Source organism: Neomonachus schauinslandi, chromosome 13, assembly GCF_002201575.2.
Source record: "Neomonachus schauinslandi chromosome 13, ASM220157v2, whole genome shotgun sequence".
In the NCBI taxonomy this organism is placed as follows: domain Eukaryota; kingdom Metazoa; phylum Chordata; class Mammalia; order Carnivora; family Phocidae; genus Neomonachus; species Neomonachus schauinslandi.
The window spans coordinates 70,399,667-70,416,574 of NC_058415.1; the positions used below are offsets into that span (position 1 = coordinate 70,399,667).

Consider the following 16,908-nt stretch of genomic DNA (forward strand, 5'->3'; position numbering starts at 1 on the left):
AGAGCCCGTGGGGAGAGCAGACACCAGCCACTCGCTCTCCTACCAAGATGGGCTTCAAGGAAACCTAAGTCAGTGTCCCTGCTAGAGGCGGAGCAGGTGAATGGGACTCAGGGAACACCTGAGGAGACAGGCTAAGAGGGTTCCATCCACATGGAAGGAACAATCCTAGAATAAGTCAGAAATGAACATTTCCAAAGAATAGGGTAAATGCAAACTAAAAAAGAATGCTGAAAGTCTGCACGGCCATTCAATGTGGCCCCTAAAGAGACCCCTTTCTCTCCCTCTAGGCTTTGGGGTCTCCATCTGATGGCCAAGGTCACCTAGCTCAGCTGGAGGGAGAGCATCATGCCTTGGGAACTGCCCGCCACTGACGGCTCAAACAAGCCAGGGAGCCCAGGAAGAAGGCTAACCAGGTCCACCCCGTCTGTCAAAAGAGCCACAGTTACAAATGGCCAGACCCACCCTGACGTACCCAGGAAGTGTCTGGTGACAGGAGACCCTGTCCTGAGAGAGGTGGTGAAGGCCACCAGCACGCCTGATGAGGAATGCCAGGGATTTAAGGCAGGACGTGTCCCTCAACAGGTGTCACCCAAAATAACAAGGGGTATTGTGTTGGGAGAAGAAAAAAGGAAGACAGTCAATTCCCACTATGGGGAACACTGGACTGAGAGCTCCTGGGGGGTGAGGGTCTTGCTTTATTTGACCAGCACAGCACAGAGCCCATCGTCTAACAAGTGCTTGAGAAATACTTGTTGGGAAAAGCAATTAGTGCGTAGGGGAGAGAGACAAGTTTCTGCTTCTGCAGGGGGCAGCCTGGACCCAGAAGAGGGATGGGTAATTTCCCTCTAGAGTCACCCTCACATGTGAGAAGGCTCACAGAAGGGGGAGCTCATTTCTGGGGGTGCTTAAGCAGAGGCCCAAGGCCTGTGGCTGTGCTAGAGAAGGGGCTCCTTCCTCCTCTGAGTGAGAGAAGCTCAATTACAAAACTTCTCCCATTCTAGGAGCTCTGAACAGTCAACAGGTTAGGGCAGTCCAGATTTCAGTATGTGTCTTGTTTCTAAATGTTCCTCCCCCTCCCCCACCCCCAGGGTCTTCACGGCCCCGCCCGCAAACCTCCCTTCCATCTAGATGAAGCCCCCCCAGCCTCTTCCAGCCTTCCCACCCTTGCAGCTGCTCTGGCCACATGCCTTCTGCGTGAACACCTCCAACAGCTCTCCTCGGCCCGCCGGACACAAGATGCCGGTCTCGCTTTGACATGAAGAGAGGCCCCCCCTTTCCCTTACTCTCCTGTAAGCCTCCAACATGTGCTTTTCAACTGGGACCAAGGTGCTGGGGCAGGGCAAAGCCTTCCAGCCTGCACTCCTCCTTCTAAAACCTCGTGGCAACTGGGGTCTGCACAGCCCATGCTGGTCCCAATCGTCTCACGGGCTCCTGTCTCACTGCCCCCAACCACATGGCAGGCTCCCCTCACGGCGGCTTCTGAAGACCCTCCTTGGGGCGGGGGCTGGCAGGAGGAAAGAGGGAATGAGGAGAATGGGAATACGCTGACTGTTTCTACCAGTTCACTGGCTGCAGGTTCTCCCTTAAGGAAAAGTCAGGATTTGCAGGAGGTAGCTCAGGGACAAGTGGTTTGGCATTTCTCATTCCTTCCTGAGCCATTTCAGATCCTTCCAGCCCCTGAGATGGTCCTGCCACACAAGACATGCTGAATCACAGGCAGACGCTCACATCTTCCAGCACAAAGTCTCCCAGAGAGAAAATGAATCATCTAGAGGTACTAAGGGGCTTGGAAGTGGACCAAAATAAGGCCTGAGCTGTCTTCCTGAATGAAGCGTGTCTCACATTCTCCCTGTAACTTTTCTCAGGTCTTTACCAGAAAGATAACTGTATCTTTGCTAATAAAATTGAAACATGAAATGAAGTTTATCCATCCTCAGCTTCTCCAAATCAACACTGAGTTAAAAACAGATGTCCGGGAGCATAATTTTGTACAGGATGCTGCTTTCAACATCCATCCTTTGTTTAGATTTAATACTGTTTCCAGAAATACATGCTCATTAGATTAAAACCAGGAATTTTAGTGTCTGGCAACCGACAGGAAAAGAAGAATGTGAAATTCTCATTACCTTCCTTCACAAATATCCATCTTCAGTTGTAAGAAATACAAATGCCTACGAAACAATTGTTTTTTATTAATGCATAATACTCAAATTGAGATACAAAAAACAGAGGTGGTAAGTCAAAGACAAGGTTTGTACATTTGGAAAACAAGATACATGAACACACATTTTCACCTGAAGTCTCGGGCACTCTTTTGTACCTTGCAAAGCTGCCCCTTCGGTAACAATGCTTCTGTGTGGCTGCTGATTTCCAGACAGGCTCACGCCAGCACATACCGTCCCAGGGATGGCTGAGCCCGCCAATGATCAGCCGGTGCTGTTGCAGGTGGACACCCCCACCCTGGACAATCCCCATCAAACTCGGGGCATCCGAGAGCACCAGGCCCCAGGGGCATCATGCACAGGCAGCCCCCCAGGTGCTGGGGGGCGGTGGTTCAGAACACACCCACATTCCCTCTGCATGAAGCTGCAGAGAGGAGCTGGGTCTGTGAGGACACTGCCTTGGCTGGGTGCAAACACCCAGCTGAGCTGTTTCCCGTGTCCTGGGAACTGTGGGTACTCCAGCAAAAGCATAAACATCAGTTAGCTACCAGCTGCCAGGACCTCTGAGCTGAATTCGGCACTTGCCCGTGAGCCACCAGCAATGTCAAAACCCAGGACCTGATTTGTGGGCAGTGCTCGGGAACCCACCCCGGGCCCCACACCCTGTGAATCTGTCCCCTGTCCAGGGACTGGGTAAGAGAAGCAGTAAGAGTGCTGCGCCGGCCACCAAGGGCCATGGAAAGCTTTATATTTAGGGATATGGCATACACCCACTTGGCTACTAGCTCCCACTCCTTTTTAAAGCCCAGATTCAAATGGGATAGACATTCCAGTGTCTGGCCAAGAGGACAAAAGGGAAACTTCTTGAAATATAATACAGATGCAGCATAAGTGTTCTGGGGCAGGAGAGTGATCATTTGGCAATTTGAAACACATGCGGTCTCCTTAGTCCTTCAAGTTTATATGTCCCAAGGTCAAGGTGCTGGTGTTCTGAGACATGAATGCTTCACTTGGCATTACAACCTCCTCTCTGCACAGATCTGGGCTGGGTGCAGGGAATTCAGAACGTACTGCCTCATTTCAGCCTCCTACCAGCTCTGAAGTAGGTACCACCACCTCCCTTTTTTGAGGAAACAAGACATTCAGATAGTTTACATGGGGTCAGTTAGATCTTATTTTAACCTGGACACTCATGCTATGAAAAAACCTGACTATGCTACAAATTTCTTATACATCTAATGACTTTAGGCTTAGGGTCAATTTCCTAACTCTGATATCCTTATGTAGCCTGTAGTTATCATCAACTCCCCTCAACGTGTTGAAGACCAGCATTGAGACACCACGTAGCATACATTTGCTGATTCATGCTTACTCTGTATTGGAGACTATCTTTTTCACCTAGGAGAACATCATCAGTCCTTTCTAGTTTGTTCCTATGTTTATCCAAGATGACATGCAACCAGAATTAAGTGTTCTCTCCTCCTACAATAGTACTGGGAGGAAGCAGACAAGGGAGAGAATCTGGATAATCTGATGGTAAATCTGGACCTCCAGTGACGAACCGGGCTAATTGGTGTATCTTCCTAGGGATAGAAATGAGAACACAAACCTGGACATCACCATTCATCAAAGGCTACCTTGTCTGAGTCAACCTCATGACATCATACAAAGAGGTTGTCATAGTGGAAGGAGGCCCAAATTTAGGGGATCTCCTGGGAATCCTGAAGGAGCCTCGTTTTGAGACTGCCAGTAAATGAAATTCTGTGTACAATGACCTAAATTTATCGGGAATAGCAGTTGTGGAGGCTTCCAGTCAAGGAGAGGTCTAACAATCAGAATAAAAGAAAATCATGCAGGGGCGCCTGGGTGGCTCAGTCGTTAGGCGTCTGCCTTCGGCTCAGGTCATGATCCCAGGGTCCTGGGATCAAGTCCCACATTGGGCTCCCTGCTCGGCGGGAAGCCTGCTTCTCCCTCTCCCACTCCCCCTGCTTGTGTTCCCTCTCTGGCTGTCTTTCTCTCTGTCAAATAAATAAAACCTTTAAAAAAAAAAAAAGAAAGAAAGAAAATCATGCAGAAGAGATGTCAGCACACCTGACTCAGAAATGTAAAAGTCCACTCCTAGAGTATATCCCATCCATGATCTCAACTTCACAAAAAAAGCAACGAATGCCTCCCCAGATTTTAGAAAACAAACAGAAAACAACAAATACTACTTTCTCTGACACTTGAGAGCTGAACTTCTTTAAAAGGAACTTACTTTTGGATAGGCTACAGAGGTGGGGCTTAATAGGATACTGTGTGTCAGGAATATAAGCAAAACTCTAAGTTAAAAAAAAAAAAAAGACCTGTGAATTAATGGTGGAAGTCTAGCTCAGCATAAGAAAAAGATCTGGCAGTCCTGCCTGCCCACAAGCTCCACAGGAGCCATGTGGGCGGCTGCTCCAAAGACTCCTGTTACATTGAAAGCTGGTGCCCCAAATCCCAGGAGGTGACAGCCACACTGCACTCCAACCTTGGGGCTACCACCCACCTTAAGTTGGGAGGTGGGGTGGTAGGGTCAGGTATCAGTCCTGAAGCAGTGAATTCTAGCGGAGATACTAACAAACTGACTTTTATCTTGGACTTAGGGAAGAACAAAAATTCATCTATTACCCATCTTGTGCCCAAATACGCCTCTCGGCATCCCCCACCCACTGCATGATTCTACCACCAAGCATGTCTAATTCCCCTTACCCGTGACGGCCCTTACAGATCTCAAGGCAGCCTGTTTCTCCCCAAGTCCTCCCTCCATCCCAAACCTCCTACATTTCCTCAAATGTCCCTCAAACGACAGGGAGGCTCAGCAGGAGGATTTCGTTGGCACCCAGAGGTGGTGAGCTTCTCTCCGGTGGGGTAGGGAAGTGGATGCCCAATGACCAAGAGGGGCCCTGGAGAGGGACTCTTGGGTTAGGCCAGCCCTAGCAATCCCTCCACTCAAGTTCTTTGTTTGGAGAACTCTGACAAGCCCGCTGGTCACCACACCCCTCTGGTTCTAGGATCACAGGGGGCAGACAGAACCAAGGGTGACAATCACTAGCTTAGGCAGGGCGGTTCATACATACTTGTTGGAACCTATCAGTTGCTCAAAAATTTAATAGGTCACAACTGGCATTTTAAAAGAAGGAAAGAGAAAACAGAGAACTTGAGAGTGCTCTGCGCTTCCTCTTGGTTTATTAAATATTTGCTTCTGTAATGTCTATCTGGACTGCATTGTGAAGCAAAATATATTTTTGCTGTGTGGTTGTGATTTAAAAATCCACTGGTTAAAACCACACACGTGTACACACACACACTCTATCATAACGTTTTTAAAGCATCCCTTGAACAGAACTTGATATTTAGTAATGGCCTGGGGAACTCTGGTAGGGTGATTTCTATAGATGTCGCCCCCTGGGTCCATCCGCTCATGAACTGAGCTGTTGCACTAACCCCTTAGTCCACCGGCATGAGGAACCATTATGGGGAAAACTCAAAACATCATGTGAACTTCCCATGGTGGCCCAATGAGCCCCACGGACATCTCTCACTCTGGGTTAAAATTCAACTGAACAGTAAACACAGTCAAATCTCCGATGTCTGCTATTGTGGAGGGAAGAGGTGCACAAAGAGGGCAAAACAGAATAATAGACTAATATTTAGCCTTTAAATAAACGTAACTAAAAGTTAAAATGTCATCCTGTGATTACCTTCAAAAACAAAACAAAACAAAACAAAAACAATATTCAACGCCTGAGTTAATGTCACCTTCTTGGTGATGGCTTCATGGGCACAATGAACACAGAATAGGAGTCAATATTCCTGAACATCCATTAAGTTTTGTTTTGTTTTTTTTCTGATAGAGAAAAAAACCTCTGGAAGTTTCCCTCCCTATGAAAAATAAACATATCATTAATAAAAGGGCTCAACGTTGCCATGGAGGAGAGAAATTCGAGGCAGGGTCGCTGTTCAAACAGCAACAACCTTCCTGTGCCCGCCCCCTCCATTCCAAACCCTGTTCCCCACCCAGAAAACCCACGAGCCAGTACAAAACAAGAGCCAGGACCTACGCCAAGCCCTGAGGGGTAAACAATCCTATCTCAGCTCTCTTTCCCTTATCTGGCTCACATTTTGCCTGCACAGCCTGATTCACCCAGGAGAGAAGCTGCTCCAGCTTGCATTCCTTTCTATTTCTACCAACTGGGGACCTGGTGGAGAATGCTCAGTTCAGACACCTCTTGTTACCTTAAGAGCCTCCGTTCTAGCCCCACAGAGATACCGTGTTATTTGATGACACGACCGTCTCAGCAAACTGGTCTCCCAAACCCCTGCCCGCATAGCAAATGAACAAGTGCTTTCTTTGGGTGCCCACAGGCTCAATGGGCAGGAGGGGTTGGGGTGGTAGGGGAGGTAGGAGGAGGTGGCTGGCAGTGGGCTCCAAATGGCACCAAATAAGGAAGTAAGTAGGCCCCAGACAATTAATTAGCTGATGAAAATTTCAGTATGTACCCCTCTGATTTTCACTTGTTTCATAACCGCTGGTGTGGTTATACCCAAAGAAGTGTACGGCCACAGTGATGAGATAAAGAGTACATTTTTAGTGGTTACCCATTTTTATATACTACAAAGGAAACTTAAAAAAAATGTTATTACCTGGTTTGTTCTTCCTGTAGTGTGTTGGGATCAGGTATAAAAAATCTTACTCGAAAATGCAGAGTACAGGGGAAACCTCCTACAACATTTTTCAAAAACAAATTTAAGTTTTCCTTTTAAAAAAGTCAATGCAGGTAAGCGGCTACTCTCCCGTAAGTGATACATTTTTTTCACCAGACCACAGCTTTTTTCATCAATAAACGGACTAATTTCAAAAAAGGAGTGCACAAGATCATTGTTTAGAAATCTCCAAGTCTGCAAAGTCAGATATTTTGCAACAGAAGGAGGTACTATCCCCTCCCTACTACAGGTTTAACTTAGGGCTGTGTTCAAACAATGCACTCCTTACCTGTATCAGGAATTTTAAAAATCCTTAAATCAATAGATTATACAGCATTCATAAAGAAATAATCCCACAAAGATAGCGACTTTATACTTTTCCCAAACATTTTCACGTACATTCTTGAACTTAAACGTCACCATGATAATGAGCAGGTTAGGCTGATCTTGATGGCGCTGTTTTACAGATAAGCCAACAGGCATAGAGCCTTGCCTTCAGTTGCACGGCTGATGACCAAACCAGAACTCAAGCACTGAGGTTTTTGATTCCGCTATGCCCCATATCTCAATCATTTTGATACTGGGAAACAGTTCATACTTTTAATGCACAGTGAATTCCCAAAGTGATGAACATACTAGCAAATATTACACAATTAACATACTCAAATATGGCTTTATGCAACGATACCAAGAGTCAATTTGCTTGTAGAGATAAAATTAGCCCATTTCTTTTCCTGGATATGGCAACAGGAGATCAGACTGTGTTGCTAAGATTCCGTGCTCTTCTTCAGGTCAACTTTACCCCTCTCCATTACTCAGTAAATGTTCACTGGCCCTGTCTATGTGCTCAGCACTTTGCTGCTTCTGAAACTCAAGCCTTCTCCACCCTGCTCCTCACTGATCCTGCCACGGATCTGCCGACCTCACCCTTCCTCTCTTTAGTACCCTCTGTCAGCGTCAAAGATATGAGTGGCGTGTGTGCGCCTATGAATGTACCTCTGTACAGTTGCCTGGGTACCAGTGGGTGGCGCTGTAACTTGGTACAGTCTGACCACCTGCACGGCAGGGGACAGCTCAGTCTTCCCGCTGCCTTGGGATATCCTTTCAGCTCCGCTGCTCACCATAACTTGTCACTGTATGTCTCAGGATGTCTTTGTGCACCCAGAGCATCCCATCATATGCTCAGAACTAGCCTAGAACCATCACTCTCATCATCTACATCCCCACACTTGGCTGTCAGCTCCTTGAGGGTGGGGTCCAAATCTGATTTGGACCAGATTCCCAGAGCTTAGCCCAGTGCGCTGCCAAAATCTGAGCTCAGGACACATCTCCTGAATGAATGAGTTAGTGACTATGACTATAGTCTATGAACTCAGTGCTCTGAGAATTCAAATGGGGGGCAGGTATTTATCTGCACAGTGGCTCTGTGGCTCCCCATGGGTAGGTAGTTCTGAATGCTATGGGAGGTAAGGGCTTGGAGGCCCAGGCTCCACGTGAGGGCAGCGGTGGCACCACGGCCATGGTTCCTTGTCCCTACTCCTTCCCATCCGGGTGCTGGGGCAGGTGGGGGGAGGTGGCATACGTGTGTGTCCACTTGTGTGAAATCCACCTGCCGTTTACCCCTCAGCCATTCACTGGCCACCTCCTATGGAGGGGGTGCATGGTAAGGAATGCAGAGAAAATGTGGCAAGCACTGTTCCCTGAAGGAGCTTGCAGTTTCCAAGGAAGATTAAGGCAGGCAACTATGAGATGAAGGAGAGTTACAACAAATGTAAGGGAGGGTAGGAGGCATGGCTTCTAATAGAAGAGATGCGAGTCTGAGTAGCTAGGAAGAACAACAAGATTTGGATATAGGGAAGAGGGAAAAGCATTCCCAACAGAAGGAACAGACTGAGGGCAGGCACAGAGGAATGTGTGCAGGCTGGCAGGTCAGTCAGGTTTGTCTGGGGCAGCAGGTGCATAAAGGGGAGCACAGAGTGCAATGCGGGAAAACCAGGCTGAGAACAGATCTGGGCAGAGGGTGGGGCAGGGCATGCTGTGAAGCCTTTCCTAACTGGGAGTTACAATATGGCACTGAGGCCCACTCCTGGCTGGGGGGCAGTATGTTTTATCTGTGATATTACCTACCTATGCCTTAGGCTCTGGGGGAGGGAGTGTGAGTGCGTGCGTGCGTGCATGTGTGCGTGCGTGTGTGTGTGTGTGTGTGTGTGCACGTGTCTTTCCCACCTTGACTTTCACACTGGGCTAAGAAAGGCCATCCTCCTTCCCTTGTAAGAAGAAAGTAGGTTCCTGGGCTCTTGGCTGCCTTCTTTTACCTTTCCCTTTCCTGCTCACAGCTGGTGAGGGCTCATCTGGAAGCATCTCTGCTCACTGAGAAGTCAGACAGGGGGAAGTCAGCTCACTCACATCGCCTGGACCACCTGGAATCCAGGTCCCAGATGTTACAAGCACACTGATGGTTAGAGGAGAGAAATGGGCTAGGATATACTAACACCCCGTGTTCAACTGAAATGAGAAGGTCACACTCACCTTTTAACTGCTTCCTGATGGGTTTGCTTGATTCCAGCCATCTCTGTCGGGTAAGAAAACATAAGCTATAAGACCAAATCATGCAGAAGTCCAGCATGTCTCAAAGGGATGGTACTCACAAGAGAGTCTACTGAGTCATCGCCATGCTGCAAACCAAAATACTCCTTTTCAGTCACACCCAAGTGGTTGTATGCCATATCCAGAAGAACTTGACCGGTATCTTGTTTCTAGGGAAAAAAAAAAAAATGTCTAGTAGGCAAATGTTTAAAATGAATCAAGAACTGATAGTTAAACATGTCTTTATTATAGGGGCGCCTGGGTGCCTCAGTCAGTTAGGCAGCCAACTCTTGTTTTTGGCTCAGGTCTTGATCTCAGGGTCCTGGGACTGAGCCCCGCATCAGGCTCCACACTCAGTGTGGAGTCTGCTTGAGGATTCTCTCCCTCTCCCTCTGCCCCTCCCCCTGCTCACACACATGTGCTCTCTCCCTCTCAAATAAATTTTTTTTTTTAAAGATTTTATTTATTTATTTGATGGAGAGAGAGACAGAGAAAGAGGGAACACAAGCAGGGGGAGTTGGAGAGGGAGAAGCAGGCTTCCTGCTGAGCAGGGAGCCCCATGCGGGGCTCGATCCCAGGACCCTGGGACCATGACCTGAGCCAAAGGCAGACACCTAATGACTGAGCCACCTAGGCGCCCCTTTTTTTTTAAAGGATTAACAAGAATTGACGCTTGGGGCGCCTGGGCCTGGGATCAAGCCCCGCATCGGGCTCCCTGCTCAACGGGAAGCCTGCTTCTCCCTCTCCCACTCCCCCTGCTTGTGTTCCCTCTCTCGCTGTGTCTCTCTCTGTCAAATAAATAAATAAAATCTTTAAAAAAACAAACAAGAGTTGATGCTTAATCAACTGAGCCACCCAGGTGCCCCAATAAATAAATCTTTTTAAAAAAGTATTGTGGGCAAAAAAGGAGTTAAAACATTTAGAGATTTTATGCACACTCATACCTCACAGTAAGAAATGCTTTAATAAATGTCATGTCAAGAAGTCACATGGTACAGGGGCGCCTGGGTGGCTCAGTTGGTTAAGCGACTGCCTTCGGCTCAGGTCATGATCCTGGAGTCCCTGGATCGAGTCCCGCATCGGGCTCCCTGCTCTGCGGGGAGTCTGCTTCTCCCTCTGACCCTCCCCGCTCTCATGTGCTCTCTCTCATTCTCTCTCTCAAATAAATAAATAAAATCTTAAAAAAAAAAAAAGTCACATGGTACATATGGGAAGTAGGGCTAAGAAGAATCACATATGTACGATTTAAGACGGCATGGTTTCATTTTCTAAGACCTCTTCCTTCCCCTTAGCTGAGATTCCCAAGTGATGTCTGAAATGGAAAATGAAGATATCACAATGAGAGTAAACTTTCCATGACCTACCCATGGATTATCCACAGCAAAATGCTAATCCCACACCAGTTTGTTGGCACCTTGGGAGTGACGGAAGTGTGTACAGGCAACGACTCTACTACCAGTATGAAGGAAGATGGCTAAGAACATGAAAATGCCATCCTAAACACCCTCAAAGTGACTTGGTATGTGACACCCAGGGGGATTATCTGCCTCTCTCCTCCCCGCCATCTGAAGTGAGAAGCCAGTGGAGACATTCAAGCACCCTTCACGTCCAGAGCAGGACTCAGCCACCATCACCACTCAGTGCTGGGCGTGGGGACAGAGCCACAGGATGTGTGCTAGAGAGGCCAGGTGTGGAAGCAGTGGCCGGAACGTGGTGTGTGTCAAATGCTGGAATACTCAGGGCACGATAAACGCACAGAGGACAACACAGACAAGTGGAAGCAGCTGCTGACCTGGTCTCGGGGGGCGACAGGGCTGAGTGTCACCGCTCCCCTCCAGCTGAAATTAAGAAAAGGCATTTTAAGCACAGGGCCTGGCACAAAGACACAAAGGAGGTAGACAGCGTGGTGCCTCTGTGAACTCGCAAATTCTCCTTTATCAGGCCGACTTCTCAGGAATCCTTTGAACCAAACCATATGACTTAAAGACAATAAGACTCAGAAATAGACTATATAGGACAAGCAAAAGACAGCTCCTTTTCTGAGTGCTTGAGAGCAGATAATGTACCTGGAAACAGGCCACAGGGACCAGAAAGAGGAGAATTAGGGAGCTGTCAGGCCCCCTTCTGCAGCCTCTTCTTTGGTGGGATATTGTATTGTTTGGTCGTAAGTGTGGGAACATGAGACATGCCCATTTCCCCGAACATATCCCCCTTCCTGCCCTAGGGCCCTGCACCTGCTACTTCCTCTACCCAGAACAGCTTCCTTCACAGAGGAATCATCAGAGTGTAGAAAAGATGGCCCGGTCCGCATAGTCCAAGTTAGGAGATACTCTCCTGGTGCATCAAAGAGCAATCAGTTCCCCTTGTTAAAATTTCTACAGGATTTTATATTTAAAATGTAAATAACTACTGAACATCCACAACAAGCCAGATGTGATATTATGTGCACTTTTTATATATAATCTCTAATCTCTGTAGCTACTTGTGAAGTCATCACCAGCATCCCTTTGGCTGTGAGCAAAGAGACGCCCTGGGATGGTCTGTCCGCCTGCCTGACTCCAGTCTGTTGGCTGCCAAAGCCTGCATGTCCCCACCGCACTGCATCTCCCCTTTAGAGTGTGAAAATCACCCATTCTAGTATATTCTGCCCAACTTTCCCAGTTCTCAAAAGGAACTTAAATATACTAAAGGACACATTTATAAAGAACAAGCCTCCCAGCCCAGTTCCCCACCAATGAGAGGTCATCTTGGCTGCGCCAGGTCACTGTCCATGACCGGCTTGCTCTTTGGGCCAGGCTAAGAACAGCTGATGCCCAGGCCACCTTCCTGATGAGGCCCCCTCCGGCTCACGAGATGGTGGTGTAGGCTCCGGAGTTGGTGCCAATGATCCCTACAAGTAGAAAATCTAAAGCGAATGGGATTTAAGCTGCCACCAGACCCTCAGATTCAAGTTCAATGTGAGTCAGCTTTGACCCGACTGCTGGAGGCTTAGGGAAGCAACACATGAACAATGGTGTTCACGACCAGGAATGACAGGGCACCTGCTGAATGCCAGGCTGTGTTCCAGGATCATCACTCTGGGCAGGCGCTATCCTTATCCCTGTTTACGGGGCTCATCACTCCTCCTTCAGGAACTTCTTACCTGGGATTCTCCTCCCTCCCAGGATAGTCTGTCCCCATCTCCTGGAGTGCCTGTTTCTTGTCTCTCAGACCTTTCAACAATGAACCTTGTTCGCTCCTTCTGTGTTCTCGCTTCTCAGGTGACCTCATCCAGTTTCGTAGCTTGCAATACCATCTCCACCCTAGTAAGCCCCCCATGTGTATCCCAGCCCAGACCCTTCTCATTTGTACAGTGATCACCGTCTCTATGTGGATGAGTAACAGGCACCTCAAACTCAACGTGTCCACAACAGAACCCCAAACCTGCCCTGCTTACCACTGTTCCCATCTCTGTCAAATGCAACTCCGTCTTGCCAGTTGCCCAGGCCAACTTGAGAGTCACCATGAGGCCTCTTTCACATCCCAAATTCCATCTATCAGCAAACCCCACGACCTCTGCCTTCAAAAATAGTTTCAGACTTGGTTTACTCTTAGCTACTACTTTCACATTACCACCACACTGTCCAACCCTGCTCCTCCTTTCCCCTGGGCTGTTATAATAGTCTCTTAGCCCTTGCCCCCCAGAGTCTACGCTGACAGAGCATCCAGAATGGTACTTGAGTCAGATCATGTAAGGTCTCTGCCCAGACCTACCAATGCCCTCTGCCTCCCTCAGAATAAAGCCAGTGCCCTCAGGATGACCTATAAGGCTCGCCACAGTCCCCCTGTCTACCTGACACCAATTACCTCTGACCTCTCTTGCTACTCTCCCCCTTGCTCATTCCACTCCAGACACACTAGCTTCCATACTGTTCTGCAACTACACTGAGTGGGATCCTGCCTCAGGACCTTTGCACTGCTATTTTTTTACCTGGAATGTGCCTCCCCTCCAGAGAATCACATGGTTCTTGCCCTCACTTCCTTTAGGTGAGGTTTTCCCTGATCACTTCTGTAGCAAGACTGCCCCGCCCCTGTCCTGCTCTGGCACTCTCTACCCTCCTCATCCCACTTTATTTTTCTTCTAAGCACATACTGCCTGACAAAGTATACATTTCTTTATGGTCCATTTCTTCACACTAGGATGTGAGCTTTGAAAGGCCAGACACCTCGCCGTTTCATTCACTGCTGTATTCATTATACCCAGCATGAAGCCTGGCACATAGTAGGTGCTCAGGAAACATTTGTTGGATAAACATTCACATTCTTGTCAGGAAGAAGATAAATAGCAAAGGAAGAGCTCCCAAACCGACAAAGGAGCCAGTCATATACTGTCAGTTTACAGCCTCCGGAAGAGACACCTGTGACCTTTTGGGAGCACCCACCATGCTGTGACTTCATGCAAACCGCCCTCTCCTCCTGGCTTCTTGGCCAAAAAAGGCCATAGTGAGCTGGGGTCAGCGGGAGGCAAACTTAGGGGTGGGGTGGAAGACCCAGGGGCCAGTTATTATTACCCTTTCCAGTCCTGTGGCCTTCTGTTACCCCCTAGTTGTTTCCTACCCAGTCTTCTCTTTCTGACCCCTTCCTTGCACACCGAACTTTCCAGCCTGGGGCAGATGATGGCAGCCGGTCCAGAGGAGGTGAGAGACATGCAGAGGGCACTGGCCTAAGCACTGCCTGGGGTAGGGCAGGGCAGCGTGGACTGCTACGGTTCAGGCATCTTACTGCTGGCCCGAGATGGAGGCCGTGTTTCCAGTCCTGCCTCTGTCGTGGGCTTGAGGTGGGAGACGCCAGGCTCTCTCTGAGCCCTGCCATCTATGAGCGGAACCGTCTCGCCACCCTCCAGATCGGACCCATCCCCTCACGAGTGTCATAAGCACCTGCTGTGTGCCTGGCTCAGGACCAGGCCCAGGGGAAATGACACTATTCCTGTCCTCAAGGAGCTCACGGTTTAAAGAAATGAAGATGTCACAGAAGAAGTAACATCAAAGGGTCTCTCAGTTCGTGTCACCAAGAAGAGGGGCTCCGGAAGACACTCCAGGTGAACAAGAACGTGGGCAAAGGTTTTAGGGTTATTTCCAGTCCAATCTCAACATACAAGATCTGAGATCTCTCGCTTTCATTTTATTTTATTTTTTTAAGAGTTTATTTATTTATGAGTGAGAGAGAGAGAAAGAGAGAGAGAGAACACGAGCAGAGGGAGGAGCAGAAGGAGAGGGGCAAGCAGACCCCGTGCTGAGCGTGGAGCCCAATGCGGGGCTCGATCCCAGGACCCTGAGATCATGACCTGAGCCGAAGGCAGACGCTTAACCGACCGAGCCACCCAGCGCCCCGCCCCCCAAGCTTTCATTTTAAAATAGTTTTCATCTCTTGGTTTATAAAATGAAGAAAAATTATTTCTTAGTGGCATTAATTCAGAAAAAAATTAAATTTGGAGAACTTACATTAGCTTTAAAGGTCTGTACCAAGCCATCTAGAAAGCGGATGCTGCAGACGACTTCGGATCGAGTTTTCTCTTTGGGTAATTCTGAGGTGCGTATATTATTAATTCTTCCACCCAACGCACGTAACCGGGAGGTCATAACTATCGCTGAATAACCTGTAACAGAAGGTATACCTGTTAGCTCTCTGACGTGCAAATTACCCGTTACATGTGGATGCTCCTCACAGTCAACCCATCCCTTGCCTGCTTTGACCCTCATAAACTGAAGAACTCACAGATAAATGAGAACCAGATAACACACCATGTTTCCATTTGAGTTTTGACTTCTAAGTGCCTCTAAGCAAAATTTATTGCTCAATTATAACATGTTAATAGAATTATATGGGTTATTTGTGTGTCTTATCTCCCTGGTCTAAATCTAATTTATATTTCCCAGGCTTTTAATTTTTTATACTTTAAAAAATATATATATTTGTGTATTCTACTCCTATTTTTTATTTTTTTACAGAACTAAATGTGGTATAAAAATTGATCTAAATACGAAGACACTTATTGGTAAAATAAACTATGTTAAATAACTTATATTCATTAAAAGACACCACTTAAAAGTAAAGACAACCCACATGGACACTTGCAATATGTGTATACAAAGAATATATAAAGAGCTCCTGCAAATCAATATGAGAAAAACCAAGCAATCTGGTAGAAAATGGGAACCACATTAGTTGTCAAAAAAATGCAAATTAAAACCCACAAAGTAATAGTACCACATACCCACCAGAGTGGCCACAATGAAATCTGACAAAACCAAGTGTCGGCCACAGTGTGCACCAACTGGAACTTAAAGGCACTGCTGGTAAGAATGAAAATTAGCACAACTGTTTTGGAAAACTGTTTGGCAGTATTTACTAGAACTGAACATATGTATACTCTGTGATGTAATTCCACTCCCAGGCATATTCCCAACAGAAAAATTTAGATCTATCCACTAAAAGACATGCATGAGCATTTTTATAATAGCCCCAAACTGGAAAAGACTCCAATGCCCGTTAACAGAATGGGGAAATTATGGTAGAGTCCTACCACACACAACTATACAGCAAAGGAAATAAATGAATGACCATTAGGCCAAAAACGAATGGATTCTTCTAATGTTATGTTGAACAAAAGCTGCCAGATACACCAGATTACCAACAGCATGAACCCATTTACATAAAGTGCAGAAACAGGCAAAACTGATCAATGCTAATAGAGGACAGAAGCATGGTTACCACTGTGTGAAGTGATGAGGGGTGGGTGTTTGTGTGTGTGTGTGATGGGAGTCTTTTGGGATGCTTATAATACTCTATTGATCTGGGTATTGATGATACTGGTGTATTTACTTTGTGAAGCTTCATCAAGCTCTATACCTATCTGTGTACTTTTCTATATATTTCAATATCAGGTTCACTTAAAGTAACACGTGTACGCAGAGGGAGTTAGTTTAAAATCCAACTATGGTGTGTATTCAGGGAACGGTGAGGAAAGAGGTTTTCCTAGCGAATGTAATTGTAGAACGGTAGACTAAAAAAAGACCGAGGAAGTGTGCAACCGAGCACACGGTCGCAGCGTGCAGGCAGGACAGCCACGGGTCTGGGCTAGCTCCTCGGCTTAGGGAATGGACAAGGTGTAAATCTAACGAGGCTGGATGGAAGAACAGATAAAGACTAAGGACTTCAGTGCAATTTAATGTTCTTTCCATTAATTCTCTGTAAACTTTCTATGATGAGCTGGGCTTTTGCACGTGCTATTCCCTCTGCCTAGAAAGTTCTTTCTGCTCCTCTTCAGGCCTCAGGACCCAGCACAGGCATCACTTCCTCAGCAGAGCCTTCCCTGGTGTCCCTAACTACTCTCTATCTGCGGTACAAGCTCTCCTCTACGATGCTCTGCTCGTTGTAATTCCCCAGCTATAGC

The 16,908-nt window shown here is 47.4% G+C and overlaps 1 protein-coding gene across 2 annotated transcripts in view; it reads right to left on the bottom strand.

The window, feature by feature from the left end:
• PTPN3 (protein tyrosine phosphatase non-receptor type 3) overlaps positions 1 to 15,094 on the bottom strand; it is a 75,978-nt gene extending 60,884 nt beyond the window's left edge. For both annotated transcript variants that reach the window (XM_044920376.1, XM_021691205.2), the window contains exons 1-5: positions 14,957 to 15,094; positions 9,539 to 9,646; positions 9,420 to 9,462; positions 6,831 to 6,909; positions 2,127 to 2,171 (exon numbers count right to left, since the gene is read on the bottom strand). In XM_044920376.1, the coding sequence (XP_044776311.1) occupies positions 2,127 to 2,171; positions 6,831 to 6,909; positions 9,420 to 9,462; positions 9,539 to 9,646; positions 14,957 to 15,094 (413 nt within the window). The remainder of the gene's footprint in view (positions 1 to 2,126; positions 2,172 to 6,830; positions 6,910 to 9,419; positions 9,463 to 9,538; positions 9,647 to 14,956) is intronic.
• Positions 15,095 to 16,908: the final 1,814 nt, after the last annotated feature.